At 36.6% G+C, this 22,113-nt stretch overlaps 1 protein-coding gene across 1 annotated transcript in view; it reads left to right on the top strand.

Annotated features, from left to right (window-relative positions):
- The window catches only part of RAVER2 (ribonucleoprotein, PTB binding 2), a gene marked incomplete at its 5' end in the record, with an annotated part of 90,795 nt that overhangs the window by 32,346 nt on the left and 36,336 nt on the right, over positions 1–22,113 (top strand). The window contains 5 exons of the mRNA XM_080801692.1: positions 6,409–6,535; positions 15,924–16,009; positions 18,133–18,237; positions 18,391–18,502; positions 20,439–20,707. Coding sequence (XP_080657818.1) covers positions 6,409–6,535; positions 15,924–16,009; positions 18,133–18,237; positions 18,391–18,502; positions 20,439–20,707 — 699 coding nt within the window. The remainder of the gene's footprint in view (positions 1–6,408; positions 6,536–15,923; positions 16,010–18,132; positions 18,238–18,390; positions 18,503–20,438; positions 20,708–22,113) is intronic.

Here is a 22,113-nt window from a genome sequence, read left to right as displayed (position 1 = left end):
ACACCGTGCTGGGCCCTTTGTGATTGAATGTCAGTGACAATGAGAAATCTTAGATGTTTCTTGATAAAAAGTAATGCATTTGCATTGCTTGAATTCTCGTATGTAATCTTTTATCAAGTTTTCCGAGATAGAAAAACAATCATAAATAGGTACTGAAATTTATCAAAATATTTCTTTAACTATTGAGATAATCATGTGATTTCTTCCTGAATTCATTCATGTGCTGAATCACTCTGATTTCCTAACGTTAAACCATCCTTCTATTATAAGCTCTAATTGATAACATTTTTCTAATGCATTCTTTGATTTGACTGGATAATATTTTATTTTGTTAATATGCTCATGTGGTCATAAGTGAAAAACGCTGAAACCATTTATTTTGGAATCAAGGGCATACTGACTTCATTAAATGATTTAACTATTTTTTCTCCTTCTCCCCCTTTTCTTTCTATTTTATGGATCAACTCACATAAAATAGGGCTTGCCTGTTCTTTGAAAGTTTGAAAAGTCTCATCCATGAAATCATGTAGACCTAGTCCTGGAGCCCCATATAGAGGGAAATCTTTGGTTACTGATTACGTTCCTTCTACAGATAGTTAGATAGTTTTATTTTTTTAATTTATTTTTCTTTCTATAGCAGACTGGCATTTGGTTATATTCTATAGATTCATCCACTTTGTCTACATTTTCAAATTTATTGGCACATAGTCATTTATAATATTATTTTAAAAATTTGTTCTGATCCATGCTCCTGAAGTCCTGGGATCAAACCCTGCATTAAGCTCCCTGCTCAGGTGGGAGCCTGCCTCTTCCTCTCCCTCTGCTCTTCCCCCTACTTGTGTTTGTTCTCTCTCTCACTCATTCTCTCTCAAATAAATAAATAAAATCTTTACAAAAAATCAAATGTTCTGTTTACTGTTCTCATTTGTATTGTATATTTATTTGCATTTTCTTTTTTCTCTTTGATCAGTTTTTTGTTTGTTTTAGAGAGAGAATGAGAACGCACACAAATAGGGGTGTTGCAGAAGGTGAGGGAGAGAGAGAATCTCAAGCAGTTTCCACACTGAGCACAGATCCTGAAGCAGGGCTCAGTTGAGCTCACGATCAATGACCTAAGCCCAAGATCATGACCTAAGCCAAAATCAGGAGTTGACATTTAACTGACTAAGCTACCTAGGTACTCCTTCTTTGATCAGTCTTAGAAAAGATTTCCCTGTTTTGTCTTTTCAAAGAAACAGGTTTTGTTCTGTTTGTTATTTCTATCTTTTGCTTATTTCTGCCCTTCTTTTTAAATTTTAATTCCAGTATAGATTATATACGGTGTACATTTCAGGTGTACAATATAGTGATTCAGCAGTTCTATACCTTACTCAGGGCTCCTTATGTTAAGTGTACTCTTAATCCCCTTCACCTATTTCACCCATCCCCCACCAACCTCCCCTCTGGAAACTAGATGTTTATTTTCTATGGAGAAGAGTCTGTTTCTTAGTTTGTCCCCTTTTTTTTTGGTTAGTTTCATAAATTCCACATAAGAATGAAGTCATAGGGTATTTGTCTTTCTCTGATCTATTTCACTTAGCAATTACACACTTTAGATCCATTCATGTTGTTGCAAATGGCAGGATGTCAGTCCTTTTTTTTTTTGGCTGAGTAATATTCCTATGTATGTGTGTGTATGTATCTCACCTTTTCTTGATCCATTTATCTATCAGTGGACATTTGGGCTGCATCCCTATCCTAGCTATTGTAAATAATGCTTTAGTAAACATAGAGATGTATGTATTTTTTCAAATTAGTGTTTTTGTATTCTTTGAGTAAATACCCAGTTGAGAAATTACTGAATCATATGGCAATACTATTTTTAATTTCTTGAGGAGCCTCCCTACTATTTCCCACAGTGTCTGTCCTTATCTTTATAATATCCTTGTTTTCTTCTTTGGGGTTACTCTTTCTCCTTTGTCTTTATTGATATTAATTCTTAGCACCTTTTTTTTTTTTTTTTTTTTAGATTTTATTTATTTATTTGACAGACAGAGATCACAAGTAGGCAGAGAGGCAGGCAGAGAGAGAGAGAGAGGGGAAAGCAGGCTTCCTGCAGAGCAGAGAGCCCGATGCGGGGCTCGATCCCAGGACCCTGGGATCATGACCTGAGTCGAAGGCAGAGGCTTTAACCCACTGAGCCACCCAGGCACCCAGCACCTTTATTTTCAATCTATATTATTTGTATTTTCTGATTAATTTATTCAAATTGTTTCTTTTTAACTGTTATACTTATGTATCCTAAATTTTATTTTATTTTGGCTTTTTAAGTTTTTCTTTTAATCCTAGTTAACATACAGTGTTATATTAATTTCAGGTGTACAATAGAGTGATTCAACGACTCTAAACAACATGTCATAAATTTTAAATTATAAATGTTTCAAGTTGTTCTATGATTTCCTTTTAAACTTAAAGCTTAATTACTTTTGTTTCCATTTTTCAGTTTATTCCACTGAGGAATTTCAAGAAACTATTCTTCTTACATAGATTTGTAATTTATTGCATTGTGGTCAGAGAATCTAATCCCTAATGTTGATTTGGCTGCATTTTGTTTTGTTGAATGGTTACTTTCTGTGAATGTGCCATGTAGGCTCAAAACAATCCAAACTCTCTGTTTGTGGGTTACAAGGTTAAATGTGCATATATATATGTATAAATATTAGTTTGAGACTATTTATTGTGACTCAGATCTTCCATATCTTTGCTTATTTTTTTATTTGATCTGTCAGTGTCTGAGAGGAATGTATTAGAAGTTATTATGTATAATTGTTGGATTTTCTTTTTCTCATTCTATTAGTTGTTTCTCCATAGACAGATAGGTATAGGTATTATTATTAGGTACACATTTGTTCGTAGTCCTATTGATTACCCCTCTGTGTGTTTTTCTGATGTTACAGTTGCTACTTGAACTTCATTTTCATTTATATTTGCCATCCCTTCATTGCCAATCTTACTGTCATTTTATTTTAGGTATGTGTCTTATAGCTAACATGTCGCTCTAAAACATTTTTAAAAATCTGTCTTTAATTGGTACTTAGGCTGTTTAAATATGTAGTTATTATTTTCTTATATCATGTTTTCTTTTAACTATACTTTTTAAAAAATATTTTCATTTCCCATCAAACACTGGATAAATAAGAATTTTCTTTGAGTGTGGGTTGTCCTGGGGAGCAGGTGGGAGTAGGTAAGCATCTCTGGGACAGGAAAAAAGGAAACCCCTCAGACAGCAAACCCAAATGTGCCTTCCTTAATGTCACCCCTATAAAAGTGAAAATTAAATGGAATTCTGCATTTTCCATGTGAGGACGGCAGTTTGAGAACTAAACTGGTTGAGCACATAGCCCCTTTGCAGCAGCAATGTGCTTGATAGCTAAAGGCCAACAAAGGAGAGGTTGTAACGACTGATGGTTGGGTTCTCCCCTGGTCCATTTCATTCGAATTCTTTTCTAGAAAGGCAGGGAGCTGTGTCTTGCACATCTTGGTATTCCTCCCCAGCATCAGTCATACTCATTTACACTAGACACCAAATAAATGTTTGTTAAATGAGGTTTTTAAATTATCTGAGGCCCCTAAGATCAGGAAGTGGAGGGTTGAGATTTTGTGGATGAGGGCCAAAAAAAAAAAAAAAAAAAGCCATAGAAAGATAATTACTTAAAAAAAATTCTTCTACGCATTTGAAAATAACATGTTCTGACTTTCTCCTATTGGTGGTGATCACCCCTACCTTATTTACACCCCGAGATTTATCAGTATCCCTTTCTTCCCACTTAACTCAGTCTCATCTCCCTCCTACTTCTTCCTCACCCCACCTACCATCATACTGGTGTCTACATTTTAACTTCAGGGTTGCCTGAAGTATTTTTTCTCCCATGGTACTGGGTTTTGTATGCAAGAATGAAATGAGCTATGCTATTACATATCTTTATTTGCACATATCATGTAATATTGTCTTGCATTTACTGCATCTCACTGTCTCATTTTCAGAGAAGGTATTAATGTAAAAACTTTTGAGAATTTGTGTAGTTGGAAGTATTTTTATTTTTCACATATTTAAATAATAGCTGAATATAAAAATATTAAAAACAGAGTTTCAAAGTTCTTCCTTTGGCACTTTGAAAATACTAATTTGTTGCCTTCTCAAATCCAATGTTGATGCTTTGAGGGAGAAAATGGTATTAATTCATTTCTGTTTCCTTGGAAATACATTCTTTCTCACTGGAACCTTCTAGCGTTTTCTCTTTGGCTTTGATGTTCTTAAGTTTCAAACCCAAAAATGTGACTAGGTGTGTTTTTTCCTTATACATCATCTTAGGAACACCATAACCACTTTCATTCTGTGTTCTTTAATTTTTCTTCAATAATGAGAAATTCTCAGCCATTATTTCTTCAAAGCCCCCCTTCTTGTTTCTTCTCTTTCAGGGATTCCTATTTTATACAGGTTGACAGGTCCAGCCTCTCCATTGCCTTGCTTTTTCTCTTTCAGGTTTCTTATTTCCATGTTTTTTTGGTTTATTTGCATTTTCCACTTCTTTATCCTTTGCCTTGTCTTCAGAGAGCTTTCTTTGATCTTTCAAGTCTCTATTTTGTTTCTCAGCCACACATAATCTACTATTGATCTGTTCAAGCACGGGATAGAGGTTAAGACTGATGCTCTGCATGAATTTCTTCAGTTTCCTTGTCTATAGAATGGTGATAATAGTACCGGTCCTGTAGAGTTGTTTTGGAGGACTACGTGATACAATCCACATAAAGTGTGTAGAACGATGCCAAGTACGTGGTGAGGGCAGCTTTTCTCTTTTTTTAATGTTTATGTTTTTCATACCCAGTATTTCTAATTAGTTATTCTTTGAGCTGCTTGTCCTTGATTCCCATTACTAATAAAAAATTTTTAAGGGTTATCTATTATGCCTATTGCTATGTGGTGTTCTTATTATTTCTGGTCTGTTAATTCTGGCTCATCTCTTTGAGGTGATTCGGTTTGTTACATTTAATGGCTACATTCTCCAGATGTCTAGCTGTGTTCTGTGAATACGTATTTCCCTGGGAGGGTTTCAGCTTCCTCGTATGTGAGTGTTTAGAGGTTGGGGGAGTGGAGATTGGACAGGGGAGAGTGGAAGCATGTTCATTTTAGCTGGGGTTTAGCGAATTCAGATCAGAGGAGAACCCAGGGCCAAGAACCTCTCCTTTACTATCTGTCCTTGACCACAGCCCTTTTCTCACCCAACCAGGCAATGCTGCACCTTGGAGAAACTTAATTCAGTGGTCCTGTGACATTCCCTGGGTTGATGTTGCTGGTTTCTCTCCTAGTGCTGGCCAGAAAAGCCCTCATTACAGTTGCACAAGACAAAAGCCTTTCCCCAAACTGGCAGTAGACCCAGACTCCCTCATGCTCCCTGTGGAAGTCTCTACTTCCACATCTAGACCCTCCTCCTTCTCTCTTCAGAGAGTTCTCACGGATTTTGTGTCCGAGTCTCAGATCTGTCACCCTGTCCCTCTCAAGTTCACAGTATCTGGGTTTAGAGAGGGATCCCACTCGTATTGTCAGTTCTCCAATTTTTCATGACTAGAAGTTTATAGTATTTTATAACTGTATATTAATGTTCTCATCTATCAGGTTGATTTTTGAAACAGAAAGCAATTTCATATTTTTAGGATGCTACCTATACCTCGCATGTGTTTATGAGTCCAGTTCAGCTTTGTCTCAGAAGATTAAGTTAACGGAGACTTTTTTTTTTTTTTAAGGATTTATTTATTTGAGACAGATATAGTGAGAGAGCATGAGCAGGGGGAGAGGGAGAGGGAGAAGCAGACTCCCCACTGAGCAAGGAGCCTGATGTGGGGCTCGATCCAAGGACACTGGGATTATGACCTGGGCCAAAGGCAGACGCTTAACCATCTGAGCCACCCAGGTGCCCCTAATGAAGACTTTCAGTACAAGAAAAATTTTGTTTGTAAGGCAACACACATTATTATGCTTTAGATAAACATTATAGTAAGGCTCTTCTGTAGTATAAAGTATTCATACTTTGTCAACAAATTATCTCCCCATTAATAAATTCAGATTCCCTTGGCATTTTTCTACTTGTATTGTATGATGAGATTTATCTTACTTAATTATTAGTCCTGTTAAAGCCAAATTGTATTTCACAGAGACATTTTGTGAAGATTTCAGTATATGCTGTATAATAGAATATCTTAACATTATAATTAGGAATTGTGGTAGAATATATACAGAAATGTATCATGTAAAGCAATTTGCATTTATCATAAAGATGAGAGGAGTGAGAACTTCTGGAAGAAAGCCTTCTAAAATTTTGTCTTTTGTGCTTATCCTTGTTCTAATGTTTTCTATTTCTGTGTTTATTGAAGATGCACAGTAATCAAAAAGGCTTACTTCCAGAGCCAAATCCTGTACAAATTATGAAAAGTTTAAACAATCCTGCCATGTTACAAGTTCTTCTACAGCCCCAGCTCTGCGGGCGAGCTGTTAAACCAGGTAAGCACACGGGTACAGATTAAATATAGAATGTTGGCATGAAGTCAGTTTGTGCTGTTTTGCGTGAAAAACACATTTAAATCAGTCCAAAAATATTTTTCTAGGACTTGTCAGTGAATTCTAATTAATGATCTGAGCTGATATGTTTTCACTATTTTTGGTAGATACAGTCTGCTTATGTGTTTCCTAATTTCTTTTTAGTATGTGTTAAATATTAAAACCAGCTTAGCTCCTAGTTGACAGGAATTTAGAGACCAGATAATTCACACATTTTTGTTGTTATGGATTCTACCAACAAAGGATATGATACTTTTGCATGTAATATTTTTAGAAGAATTACTTTGTTCAAATGTCTTAAAGGTATGTTTCCTCTTTCCTTGTAACTTTTCTGTTGAAAAATTGTTGTACTCTGTAGAAAATGACAAATATTATGGAATTCTTATCATACTGGTATATGCTAAATACCTACCTATTTAGTATTCTTCCTCTGGTAAGAGCCCAGCTTTTGAAATGCACAACTCTATATACAGAAAATGTATATTTTAGCATTAGGAAGAAGTGGATTTTTATATTCAATACTAAAGTTTAGAATAAAAAATGTTTCAGTATACTTATTGTTTCAACCCCAGCTGGTCTAACGCAGACTGGTGGACTGCAATTTGGTTCTAGCACTAACTACCCAGGGTTAGCAGAGACCCCATAAGTTAAGGACTTAGCCCCCCACAGGTCTGCTCCTGATTCACACACTAGCTACAAGCTCAAGGGGTCCCAAGACCACCTGTGTTTCTGACCAGCTGGCCACAGATTCAGGGGCTCAGCTTTGATGATTTGCTAGAACAACTCCTAGAACTTAGGAGAGCACCATACTGATGATTACAGTTTTATTGTAAAGGACACAACTCAGGAATGGCCAAGTGAAGATACTCTTACAGCTAGGTCTAGGAGGGCCCTGAATGCAGAGATTTTACACTCTTTTCCCATGGAATCAGAGCACCTTACCCTCCCAGCCCATCTGTGTATTCACCAACCAGGGATCTCCATGGAATTAAATTTGGCATTGTTGGTGTTGTATTATGTAGCCCTGGTTGGCTGTTACTGAACTGAACCTCCAATTTCCCTCCTCTTCCTGGAGGTCAGGAGGGCCAGCTGATACCATGTGACCCAATGCCCCAGCCCTCTAATCACATGGTTGGTATTTCTGGCATTGACCAGCCCCTGTAAGGGTCCACCTCCAGTGACCTCATTAGCATAACAAAGACATACCCATCACTCAGAAAATTCAAAAGATTTAGAATTTTCCTTCCAGGAACCAGAGACAAAGACCAGTTAAATTTTTTTTATTATACAACAATATTCATAGTATGTATATCCTATAATCATCAATTATTTGTGTCTAAGAAGCAGCATTTAAGGTTTTCTGGCTCAGCCTATTACATACTCACATCTTTTCTACAGTTTTAATGGTAGAGAGAGAGGTTTTTATGTCTTGACCACTCAAAGCACAAGAAGCTCATTATTTCCCAAGGCAACCTATTCCCTAGTTGGACAAATTTAATAACTAGGTTTATTTTTTTATATTAGATGGTAAACCCTGTAATTTTAGTGACTTACTCTGTGGTTCTTCAGAGGAAGAACCACAGAATAAGTCCATTGCTTCTTCTAATAATACCTGAAGACCACTATCATGAAAACTTAGTCATTTTTTTGGTTTCCCAGTCTTCTATTCTCCAGGTCAGTGGTCTTTTTGAAATCTCTTTTTTTTTTTACTATGCAGCGCTATCAGTAAATTTTTTAAAAAAAAATATTTTATTTATTTATTTGACAGACAGAGATCACAAGCAGGCAGAGAGGCAGGCAGAGAGCTCAATGTGAGGCTCAATCCCAGGACCCCGGGATCATGACCCAAGCCGAAGGCAGAGGCCTTAACCCACTGAGCCGTCCAGGTGCCCCACTATCAGTACATTTTGAGCAAAGCTCCAGTGTATACACTATATTTATCAGTTATATGTCATTTACATAAGTGTACCTTGTTAACCCATACATTAAGAAATGATAAAGCTAATGTCTTTATTTAAAGATGAAAGTAAATATGAACAAGAGTTTTAGCATTTTTTTTCCTACACCTCATAGACTTCTTTGGAGATTACAGTTCTATATCTGACTTTCCATAACATGTCCTAAGAAATGCTCTCTAGTTCCCCCAACTAGTTGTCATCTTTTAGATATTAGCCTCGGTTTTCTGGGTTGTCCAGCAATATGGTGTACACAGACATGAACGTATCCTGGGAATGGGTTTTGATCAGCACAGAATGGGGTGAGATTTCTTTCCTATGATCATTATATTTCTGTTAATGCAGTCCAAAATTGTATTAGTGCTTGAAGGAATTACGGCATGCTCTTGGGTCTTTTGACAAGGATTGGCCACACCTTTGGACTCTCGGCTCTCTTCAGTAATTCCTCTCCAGTATTGTATTTTTGTCTTTTCTTTTTGGGTAGGAATGTATTTCTCTATTCTGCCTTTCTACTCAGATTTATATGCGGCCATAGAGATCATGCTTATTTTAGTGCAAGTTTCACAGTTGTTTAAAGATTTTACTATTAGAGAGAGGGAAAAAGAGAGAGGATGAGCGGGGTGAGGGGCGGAGGGAGAAGCAGACTCCCCACTGAGCAGGGAGCCTGTTGTAGGGCTCGATCCCTGGACTCTGGGATCATGATCTGAAACAAAGGCAGATGCTTAACCGACTGAGACCCCCAGATGCCCCTAGTTTCACAATTTTAAATAAGGCTTTCCACTCATACACTAATAGAGAAGTTATTTCACCACGTATGGCTTTTTGTTTGTGTGGTGTGGCAAGGGAGGAGGGTGAAATCTACCTCTGGAACACACGCAGAACTTCTGGAGGATGTTTGGAGAGTTTCTTGGCGTTCCGGAAAGACAGAGTTTCTTGTTCATCAGTAAGCTCCATCTGTAATTTCCTTCATTATGTCCTTTCTCTCTTTTAAAGATTTCTTTTTTTTTTTTTTTAATTTATTTGACAAAGATCACAAGTAGGCAGAGCAGCAGGCAGAGAAAGAGAGGGAAGCAGGCTCCCCGCTGAGCAGAGAGCCTGACGTGGGCCTTGATTCCAGGACCCTGAGATCATAACCTGAGCCCAAGGCAGAGGATTAACCCACTGAGCCCCTATGTCCTTTGCTATCCGCTAACACTTACACTACTTTGACCTCCTCACACTGGGCTCTGAGCAACCTAAGAATTGTAATTCCTTCTGCTTATATTAAATGTAGTACATATAATATGTTTATATTTATACCCTTGTTTTATTTTTCACATAACACATATATTTACTTATTTATAATTTGTCTCTCCTACTAGAATGTGAGTTCCATAATTGCAAGGATTTATGTCTTGGTCATCTCATGCACCTAAAGCAGCACTGTTATTTATAATGAAAGAGATAGAGTATTTGTTTACAGATTAATCCCCTTCCTCTACATCTCTGTCCCACAACTCACACATACCTGGTTACTCACATGTGGTCTGGTTTGTTAATTCCTAAGGACACTTGTCTGCCTTTTCTGTCTAATCTGTACGCTTCCATCAGATTGACTTTTCCCCCCAGGCCCAGTTTGGTTATGTTATTCTGACCATACTGATCTTTTCTCTTCAGTCCAGGCCTTTTATCCACCTTCAAAAATACATTACAGTGTAAATATTCTAGACTTCTTTCTTTGTATATATATGTGTGTATCCATTTTAAGTTTTAGGTAGTGTGCAATTTGTTGTAGTCTAAATTATATTTTTAACAGCTTTATTGAGGCATAATTGCATATTAATTGGCACATATTTAGAATATAAAAATGGTACGTTTTTGACATGTTTAAAATCATAAGTATACATAAATTTTGACATATGTGTATACCCATATGTATATCCACCAAAATCAAAATAATGAACATATTTGTTACTCTTAAAAACTTCCTTCTGGCCTTTTGTAATCTCCCTCTCCCCCATTCCCAGGAAACTACTGATTTGATTCCTGTCACTATAGCTTGTATTTTCTAGAAATTTCTATAAATGAAATCACACAGTATGTACCGTTTGGCTTCTTTTCACTCAGCTTACTGAGATTCATTTACATTGCTGCATGTATCAATAATTTTTATTCTTTTTGAATGAGGAGTAGTAGTCCATTCCACAGTTTGCATATTCATTGACTCGCTGATGAACATTTAGGTTATTTCTAGTTTGGGATTATTACAAATAAAATTTCTGTGAACATTGTGTACTAGACTTTATGTAAGCTTATGTTTTTATTTCTTGCCAGTAAATTAGTTGTGGAATGGTTGGGGCATATGGTTGATGTATGTTTAAGTTATAGAAAACTCTGCCAACTGTTTTCCAGTGTAGTTAAACTGCTTGGCGTTCTCACCCATCACTGTCTAGGGCTTCAGTGTGCTCAGCCTTCTCACCAACACTTGACATGCTATTGCTTTAATGTTAGCCTTTCTGTTGGGTATATACTGCTACCTCACTGTGATTTTGAGTATTCCTTTTGGCGGATGATTTTGAACATCTTTTAATATGCTAATTAGCCATCTTTATATCTTTCTGTTATATCTTTTTAAATATTTTACACATTTTAAAATTGAGTTAACTTTCTCTTATTCAGTTGTAAATGCTCTTTATTCTAGATGCAAATCTGCTGTTGTATATATGAGTTTGCAAATATTTTTTCACTCCCTAAGATGTCCTTTATTAACAATGTCTTTGGAAGAATAAAACTTATTATTTTGGCAAAGCCCAGTTTACTATATTTCTGTTACAATTTGTACATCTTTTGTCAGATTTAAGAAATCTTTGACAAATTTAAGGTCATTAAGATACTCTCTCATATTTGAGAATTTGATAATTTTACCTTTTAAAAAATTATTATTTTTTTTTTTTTAAAGATTTTATTTATTTATTTATTTGTCAGAGAGAGAGTATACACAAGCAGGCAGAGAGGCAGGCAGAGGCAGCGAGAGAAGCAGGCTCCCCGCTGAGCAAGGAGCCCGATGCGGGACTCGATCCCAGGACCCTGGGATCATGACCTGAGCCGAAGGCAGTTGCTTAACCAACTGAGCCACCCAGGCGTCCCTAAAAAATTATTTTTAATTTTACCTTTTGTATTTAGATCTGTGGTTCAATTTGAGTTAATTTTTGTTTATGATGTGAAGTAAAGTTCTAGATTAATTTTTTTACAGATGTTCCAGCATCATTTGTTTAAAAAGATTACTCTTTTCTCACTGAACTTCCACTTAGGTTCATTTTATATGCATGGCTGTATCTATGGACTCTCCATTCTATTCCATGATCTAAATATCTGTCTTTATCCCAATACTGCATTGTCTTGATAAACGTAGCTTTATAAGAAGCCCTAGAATCTGTTAGTGTAAGTCCTCCAACTTTCTTCTTCTTTTTCCAATTTGTTTTGCCTATTCTATGTCCTTCGTATTTGTATATAAATTTTAGAACCAGCCTGTCAATTTCTATGAAAAATGTCAGTAATTTGGTTGGGATTGTGTTGAATCTATATACTAATTTGGGCGGAATTGACAGTTTTGAGGTTGAGCCATGCATATGGTATATTTCTCTATTTATTTAGGCCTTCTGTAATTTGTTCCAGCAATAGTTTGTAGTTTTCAGGGAACAAATATTACACATATTTTGTCAGATTTATCCATCGTATTCTACATTTCTTGATACGATTTTAAATAGTTTTGCTCTTTATTTTTATTTTTTTAAAGATTATTTATTCGACAGAGATCACAAGTAGGCAGAGAGGCAGGCAGAGAGAGACGGGGAAGCAGGCACCCCACTGAGCAGAGAGCCCCATGCGGGGGGCTCAATCCCAGGACCCTGGGATCATGACCTGAGCCGAAGGCAGAGGCTTTAACCCACTGAGCCACCCAGGTGCCCCAATAGTTTTGCTTTTTAAATCTCAATTTTGAATTTCATGTTGCTAGCATATACAAGTACAATTGATTTTGTGTATATCCTATCTTGCAAACCTAGCTTATTATTTCTTGTAGGCTTTTGTTCTTAGGATTTTCTACATAGACAGTCATATAATCCACAAATAAACACAATTTTATTTCTTCCTTTCCAATATGTATGCCCTTTACTTTTTTTTATTAATTATTATTTTTTTAAAGATTTTATTTATTTATTAGAGAGAAGGAGCATGAGAAGGGGGAGGGTCAGAGGGAGAAGCAGACTCCCTGCCCAGCAGGGAGCCCGAGGTGGAACTCAATCCCAGGACTCCAAGATCATGACCTGAGCCAAAGGCAGTCGCTTAACCAACTGAGCCACCCAGGCTCCCTGCCTTTAACTTCTTTTTCTTGTCTTATTGCAATAGACAGAAATTCCAGCATAATTTGTGCGTTGAATTGGTGAGAGTGGACATCTCCGCTTTGTTTTTGACCTTAGAGAGCATTCATTCTTTTATTATGTCAGCTTTGGTTTTTTTCACATATTTTCTTTTTCTAGGTGGGAACTTTGCCTTCTGTTTCTGTATTGCAGAGAAATTTTGTCATGATAATTGCTGGAATGTGTACAGTGATTTTCTCCATTAACTGAGATGATCATATGTATTTTTTGTTTTTGTTTGGTCTGCTAGCATGATGAATTACATTGATTTTTCAATGTTAAACCAACCTTTTATTCATAGGATATATTATTATATATTATAGTCCTTTGTATATATTGTTGATTGATAGCATTGTTCAAGCCTTCTTGAGAAGGGGAGGTTGGGGCACCATGGGAGATTAGCCAAGAGCTAAGGATAAGGGCAGTGAGATGTGAGACCGTAGACATTTTCAAAGTGTTTTGATTTCAGTGGTGGTGATTTTAAACTGGGAAATACTGTATTCATTAAAAACTGTGAAAAAATATTAATGTTTTGTAACAAAATACAGTGACTAACTGAAAAAAGAGAGGAGGTGGTGTTGAAATCTCTAACCATAACTGTGGATTTGTCTACTTCGTCAGTTCTAGAAATTTTTGCCTCACATATTTTGAAGCTTTGTTATTTGAAGCGCATTTAAGACTTGTATCCTCTTGATGAATTGACCCCTTTATCATCATGAAATGCCATCTTTATCCCTCTTTGTTAATAAACAGTCTGTCTTTATAAACAACTCGCACTAATGACCTAATCTTCCTACCACCAATCATGAAATGGACTCATTCTAAAGAAAGCAATTTCTAATGGTCATTTTTTCCAAAGATGAAATGGGCTGGTTTAGCAATTAGTAAAACTTGAAAAAACTACTTTTGAAAACATGGGATAAACTTGTAGAGATGGTATATATAATATCCAAATATTTTTGATCATTGGATTAAATGCTTTTTTTAAAAAATTTTTTTATTTTAATAAACATATAATGTATTTTTATCCCCAGGGGTACAGGTCTGTGAATCGTCAGGTTTACACATTTCACAGCACTCATCATAGCCCATACCCTCCCCAATGTCCATTTCCCCACCACCCTCTCCCGTCCCCCCTCCCCCCCCCGCAACCCTCAGTCTGTTTCTTGAGATTGAGTCTTTTATGGTTTGTCTCCCTCCCAATCCCATCTTTTCATTTTTTCTTTTCCTACCTCCCCCCAACCCCCCCCCGCCTTGCATCTCCACTTCCTCATATCAAAGAGATCATATGATAGTTGTCTTTCTCTGATTGACTTATTTCGCTAAGCATGATACCCTCTAGTTCCATCCACGTCGTCGCAAATGGCAAGATTTCATGTCTTTTGATGGCTGCATAGTATTCCATTGTGTATATATACCACATCTTCTTTATCCATTCATCTGTTGATGGACATCTAGGCTCTTTCCACAGTTTGGCTATTGTGGACATTGCTGCTATAAACATTCGGATGCACGGGATTAAATGCTTTTTTTAAAGGCACTAATATTTTACCCCACCCCCTTTTTTCCTTAAAGTAAGAAAACACAATTCTTTTTTTTTTTTTTTTTTTTTTTTTTTAAGTAAGCTCTAGGGGTGCCTAGGTGGCTTAGTGGATTGGGTGTCTGCCTTCAGCTCAGGTCATGATCCCAGGGTCCTGGGATCAAGCCCTGACTCAGACTCCCTGCTCAGCAGGGATCCTGCTTTTCCCTGTCTCTCTGCCGCTCCCCCTGCTTGCGCTTTCTCTCAAATAAATAAATAAAATCTTTAACAACAACAACAACAAAAAGTAAGCTCTACACCCACCATGGGGCTTGAATTTACAACCCAGAGATAAAGAGTTTCATGAGTCACGTGTTCCACCAACTGGGCCAGCCAGGGGACCTGAAATTAAATGCTTTTTGAAGTGCTTTCTATGCCTGAGCATTTCCAGTTGATTTATAGTAATTAGATGAAATTACTTCTTATATTTTCTATCTCATGGTCCTTTTTGTCTATATACTATTTATTCTGAAAACATCCCCCCGCCTTTTTAAAAAAAGATTTATTTATTTATTTGAGAGAGAGAGAGTGTGTGCATACGTTGGGAGGACCAGAGCAGAGCTGGATGTAGTTTCAGCTCACAACCTGAGCTGAAACCAAGAGTTAGATGCTTAAATGACGGAGCCATGTTCTGAAGACATCTTTTTTTTTTTTTTTAAGATTTTATTTATTTATTTGACAGATCACAAGTAGGCAGAGAGGCAGGCAGAGAGAGAGGAGGAAGCGGGCTCCCGGCCGAGCAGAGAGCCCCACGCGGGGCCCGATCCCAGGACCCTGGGATCATGACCCGAGCCGAAGGCAGAGGCTTAACCCACTGAGCCACCCAGGCACCCCAAGACATCTCTTTTGATACATACTCTGTATGTATTGTACTCAGGCAAACCTGATAGAATAAATGGTAACCACACTTTTTTTTTTCTATCCACTATGATGCTCATGCTTCTTTTTATTATGTAAATATTTTTTCTGTACATATATTCTCTTCTTCAATGGATTGTAGGCTTTTCAAAGGAAAAGTCTGTATCTTGCCCTTCCTTCCTCCACCCCCCACCCCCTGCCAGAATACCCAAACACCTAATAAAAATACTGAGCAAATAACATGAGTTCAGTTAGAATTACACTCACTAAAAGATGGAATTAGTTTTGTTGCTCTAAGCACTAGAGAAAAGAAAGGCTAGGTTTGGTGTTTATTATGATGATAGAAGGTGTTGGAATTTTAAATAAAATTCTAGGTTTGAATCACAAGGAAGGGACCTTGCCAGTTTTTGTGCAATGACAAGGTCAGTATATCATTGAACTTTGGATGAATTTATTAAGTTTAAAAAAAATCCTATTTGCTCTTTTTGGAGTTTGTTTCTATCTTATCATAAAGTTAAATGTTTACTTTTATTTTCTTAAAGCAGTTCTCGGAACACCTCACAGCTTGCCCCATCTGATGAACCCATCCATCTCCTCCGCGTTTTTGCATTTGAATAAAGCACATCAGGTATATAAATAGCATTGAGTACTGCAACTCGGAGTGACTCATTTGTTTGTTCCCAAAGTTTAAAATTCTCCTGAAGTTAAACAGGTATTTTGTTTTTTAAACAAATCCTTAGTAATAACTATAGCTACCTGAAAACATACTGAGTACCTGAGATCAAATTAAGCTGGTCAGAGCAGTGTAGTTCTATCTGTTGATTTCTAGGCATTGATTTCTAGGCATTGATTATAGGGGATTAAGGGAAGGAGGTGTGTTTTGTGGTATATTTTTGTAGAAATAAGTGGTTAAAAAGTCTTCTGGGGTCTTAACTCCAGGTGTTACAGAAAGAAATAAAAAATAAGTGAACGTAAACTCTTAATTCTTAAAATTTAATCTATATACAAATAATTCATGTAAGAATAAAAAGTAAATTCTCTTACCTTTTTCAGATTAGTATTTTAGGACGCATTTGTATATATAAATGTGATGTTGGAGATAGGTCATACTGATGACGGTCAGGTGCTGCTGAAGGCTGTGTCTGTGTAGGAGCCTGATTACAAGTCCAGCCGAATCCCTAATGGAGGTTAAGTGGTGGTGGAGTGAATGAGCATCTAAGTCCTAAATGCAACTTTTTTTTTTTTTTTAAAGATTTTATTTATTTATTTGTCAGAGAGAGAGAGAGGGAGAGAGAACGAACGAGCACAGGCAGGCAGAGTGGCAGGCAGAGGCAGAGGGAGAAGCAGGCTCCCTGCTGAGCAAGGAGCCCGATGCGGGACTCGATCCCAGGATGCTGGGATCATGACCTGAGCCGAAGGCAGCTGCTTAACCAACTGAGCCACCCAGGCGTCCCCTAAATGCAACTTTTTAAGGCACAGGTTTATCTTTTATTTAGTTTTCATTAGAATCTAACATAGATTTGAGGATGGGGAAAAAATAGATAAAATATGAACTTTATATACATGAAAGTTTATATAAGAATTTGTTTATTTTCTTAAATAATAGTAACTTGGAAAAGAATACATTAAAATGCATTGTATTTGTATACCTCAAAAAAAAAAAAAAAGAATCTAACATAGGACCTTGTACATTGTAGGGTCTTTTTTCATCCCATTACTCCCCAGATTTTATTGGGACTCTGACCTCTACTGGACACTCTGCCAGTCACTGATGCCATAGCATGAACAAAACCATTCTGAGTCCTTGTTCTTAGAGAAATTCAACACATATAGAAAAGAAATGTGAATTACAATAAGATGTGGAGTGTGACACGGGAGGGGAATTCAGAGTATTGATATCGTCAATATCGTCAGAGAATAAATAATTCTCTTTATTTTAGAATTAAGACTAGAATGTTTAATTTTGCCCAGAAGGCCTGAGCCAGCTGAGTCGCTGCCTCTCCTGCTCATCGGGTGTCACTGTCCCAGCGCGGGGGTGGGGGTGGGGGGGGCAACTTTAGGTCTTCGGAGGACCTTGCTCTCCTCTCTTCAGGTCTTTGCTCCCCTCCTGTTCCTTCAGCCAGGAATGCTCCCCACCCCAACACCATCTGAGTCCCCCAGACTTCACCTGGTTACTTCCCCACAGCCTTCAGATCTCCGTGGGAGAGTTAGTTCCTTAGGGACACCTTCCTTGAATTTACCACATCTAACTAAGTCCCCAACTCTTCTCCTAGCTCCCGTGTGTTCCCTTGCTCTGCTCATCACCATGTGTAATTCCATGTGTTTATAATTAATGAATGTCTCCCTTCCCCAGGAGCCTCTAAGATCCATGAGGGCAGGTCGCATTGTGCATTTCTTGCTTCGTGGCACAGTGCCGGGCACGGAGCAAGTGCTCAACAAATATTTGTTGGATGATTAAGTGAAGAAAGAAATGATGCAATGACCCTGCCCTGAAAGCCGAAAAGGGGTGAGGGGAGGAGGAAGGATGAAGGCAAAAAAAGAAGAGGATGTGGAGCTAGTTTTGTGATTCCACGGTCACATCTTGTGTATTATTAAGAGTTAAGTAGCATTGTCTCAAGTGGGAAAATGGAATAGTAAGATGCTCTTGCTTTTGCTCCGATCGCCTGGAGAGCGGCACTTTAAAGTGGACTGGGGTCTAGGACAAGTAGCTCTCCCAAGTCGAACTAACAGAATGCTTTCTCATTTTCACAGAGCACAGTTCTGGGTAATACTTCCAGTTTATTCCTTCAGAATCTTTCTCATGTACCCCTGGCACAGCAACAGTTACTGAAGTTTGAGAATATTCCTACTAATAACGTAAGTCTGGAGTTATTTTTTTTTTATTTTCAAATTCATTCCCTTTCTAGATTCAGGCCTGATTGTTGATGACTTTCCACCTGTGTAGCCTTTTCATGAGATAATACCCTGCGGCCACGGGCAGAAGTCTCACTTTCTTTTCTTGTCTTGCAGAAACCCGGTTTACTTGGAGATCCCCCAGCCGTGGTGCTTCAAACTGCAGTAGGGATAGGGTCAGCACTTCCTTTGAAAACAGAGTTGGGTCATCATGGAGAAGCACATAAAAGTAAATGATATGCATTTACTGAGAAGTCCGTAAACAGATTTGAGACTTAAGGGTGGTTTAACTATATCCTGTTTTTATTTGCAGAAAGGTCAAAGTTGAATTTAGTGAGTCATTTAAAATTTTAAGAGCCCTCCTGGCTTTTCTATTTTTAATATTAGAAAACTATTGATAAGTTATTGATGGACTCATTTCCATGCCAAGATCACATTTTCCCTGTTGGATATGCTTTAATATTTGATGAAGGTTCACAGCAGCATGAGGCAAAGACCTAGATCCCTGTGAGACTGACATGCTGCCCGCTGGGCTGACAACATATTACAGAGATATCCATTTAATTTTTGCCTGAATAAGAAACCCTAAGCTTTCAAGGAAATATGTGGTATTCTGATGTAAGCTTTATGGTTTACTTGATTATAATAGTTTTTTGAATGTGATCTCCAAACTTAGAAAAAGGAAATAATGACATGTGTACTTTGGGCTTCTAAAAAGACGAATTTAAACAAAACAATTATTTTTTAGAAAAACAAGAGCATGTGGTATATTTTAACAAGATTTCTTATTTGAATGTGACTTTGAAAGGCACTTTCATTTGAAGTGTAATTGAAATTTGTTTGGTGATTATGCTGTGAAAAGCATATTATTACTTTAATATTAATATTATTTATAACATTAATATTTAATATTAGTAATATTAATATTATTATTACCACCAGTAATAATAATAATAAGTCAGTTGAATATGGGTAGCATATTTAACCTCGACATAAAAACAATGAGTCAAACAATTAAATGAGTCCATCAGTTCTGACTGTTGGAATTGACTGTGCGAAAGCTGAACTAGGATACAGACAGGCATAAAAAAATTTTTGGTATGATGAGGCCTGTTCTAAAAGTTAAATTTCGTATCACCAAAAGCTTATGCCCATGTTTATTATTTGTGTTGGATTAAATAATAGGCCAGTTGCCTTAGCATGCACTGCTTTAAGAACATTGAAAAAATCAGTGTCCAAATAAATACATTGCTAAAAGAACTTAAGTAACCGCCTCTAAATATTAAGTACTAGAAATAATTAAAGAAATTTGCATAGTGAATTTATAAAATATAAATTTGACTTAAAGTCGTTATCAAAATTAGCTCTTTTCTCTTGATTTTGAACTAGAGATTTTTAAAAAGTAGAATGGGTCAGACTTTTCCTATTAAAACTTTAATTTCTTCCAGAATTTTTTGTTATTTCCTGTAAGTAAAAATGTAAAACTTTCATGTGTTAAATTTGGTGCCTATCTATTCACAAACATTGATGTTTTTTAAACCAGTGGTATGCTGATGTTTAAAAACCAGCTCTCTAGGTTTAAAAAGAGGAGTCTTGATTTTTACAGCATCTTTGGAGTTCTTTGTGTGAACACTACAACTCATAGCCAGTTGCCCACTGAATTCAGGAGCTGGGAAAAGATATGCACAGTCAGCTATTATGAACTGGTGCGAGTAAGCTGATTAAATGTATTATTAGATTTTTAAGTGTCAGAATTTTTTTAACTGAAAATTTATTTAATTATTCCCTTCAAATATGGAAGTAGGCAATTTTCAGTGATCGAGCATAAAAAAGAAGTCACCTGATACAACTTCCAGTGCCAAAAAATACATACATTTTCTCTCAAGTTCTAAAATATACAATTAAAATTTGGAATTTAAAAATATCCTTGATGTTACCCCAGAAGTTGTTGAAAATAAGAAAAGCATGATTGCTGTTAGAGGTTTTTGTTTTTCCGTATAGGAACCTGCTGCTTTACAACCACTAACTTTGTCTTCTGAATGTAACTCTTCTCTAATAGATACAGAATAGGCTTCTCCACATTTTCCTCATAAGTTGACAAAATCAGACTGTTGGGAATAACTCTTGTCTAACCAAAAGCTTCTTGCATTTGTGATTCCCTACAGCATCTAATCTGATTCCAACTCCAACAACGATAACAGCTGGAATGGGCATATTACCATTCTTTCCAAATCAGCACATTGCTGGACAAGCTGGGCCAGGGCATGGGAATACTCAGGAGAAACAGCCAGCCTCTGTGGGGAAGGCAGAAGGAAATTTCTCAGGGTCACAGGCTTATCTTCAGAGCTTTCCAAACCTTACTCCTGGAGGCTTGCTGACGGGACACCATAAGCCACAGCAAAGTCAGCCAAGAGGCACGGAGATAAGTTCAGGGGTAAGAAAACTATGTTTATGCATGCCCATGCATGCACACGTGTGCACACACACACACTCACACACACATATGTGTATACTACCTGTGTGTAGATACTATTCAGGAATATATATATGTATGTATATTCTTTCAAAATTATATCTTAAATTCTAATTTTAGAAGATTTTAAATTGGGTGTTATTTTACATGTAGTATCATTTATGAAGTATCCTAAAGCCTCTTAATTTTTAAATTTCAAAGAAAGTTAATAATAGACCTCGAGTATATAAATATGGATTATAAACTAGATAATTGATATGTCAAGGACATGATTTTTTCATAGTGTGCATTTACTTCTCAAAATAGAAAATACTGCACTCTAAAAAAAAAAAAACCAAAATGCTGTTATTATAAGCAAACAAAAATCCATCTTTTGATGTTTGGGCTTTGCTTCATTACTTACCAGTTTGTCTGTAAATAAAATAATTTGAGTAAAATGAGTTTAAATCTGTTATTTAAAATCATTTAAATACGGAATCTTTATCATAGATATTTGCTTTTCCAAAAAGTTCAAGATACTCAAAAATGCTTGATATTTTAGAAATGAAATATAAACTGAGTTCAAAATTTTATAGTTTGGAAAAAGCTTAAGAGTGTCATTAATACTTATCCAATTTTATATTATTTATGAGGCTTTCTAAGTTAATGCTCTTCAAAATATGTTTTCTACTTTAAATGTATACTCTATAGCTAATTAGGGTAATATTGGAATATTTGAAGGCAAAACCAATTTTCTTTTATCTGAAAAATGTCAAAGTTATTTATAAACTCTGGTCTGCGCAAAAGAATCTAACCTCTGTTTTAATTCTGTAAGTTTTTACCCAGTTATTTTATTGATTCTTAGGCCAATGACATTAGTAAATGTTATAACTGATAGGTAGAATAAAGTACATTTAATTTTTGCTCACACCCTGAAATGCCCTTTAGCATGTAAGTAGTATAAAACTCAGTTTATAAGCAGCATGTGAGGACAAAAAATTCATTTGGCCATTTTCAAATGTCAAAATAATACTGAATTTGGAGGGGTTTTTGCTGTCAATGAGTAATAGCAGCAAGTATGGATAGAAGGTTCTGTAACTGTTCATTGAGAAAGCTAAGGGAATCCTTCTAGAATAAATTTTTAAAATTTACCTGCAGTATTAATTTCCTGGGTTATTGAAAACTAAACAAATAAAACTCATATATGAATATGCTGTATCTTTTTGGACAGAGAGCACCAGATCTTCAGAAAAGCTTGATTTGAGGTGATTCACATAATGGGCAGAGTCTATCAGGAAAAAAACAGCCAAAGTGGCCCAGGGCCTGGAAAACAGGTTCTGGGGAAAGAATTGAGGGAAATGGTTACATGTAACTCAGAAAGGGAGGAC

Source organism: Martes martes (genome assembly GCF_963455335.1).
Source record: "Martes martes genome assembly, chromosome: 4".
Taxonomy (NCBI): Eukaryota; Metazoa; Chordata; class Mammalia; order Carnivora; family Mustelidae; genus Martes; species Martes martes.
Note: the sequence above shows the minus strand (reverse complement) of the source record. Positions and strands in the feature narration are given on the sequence as shown.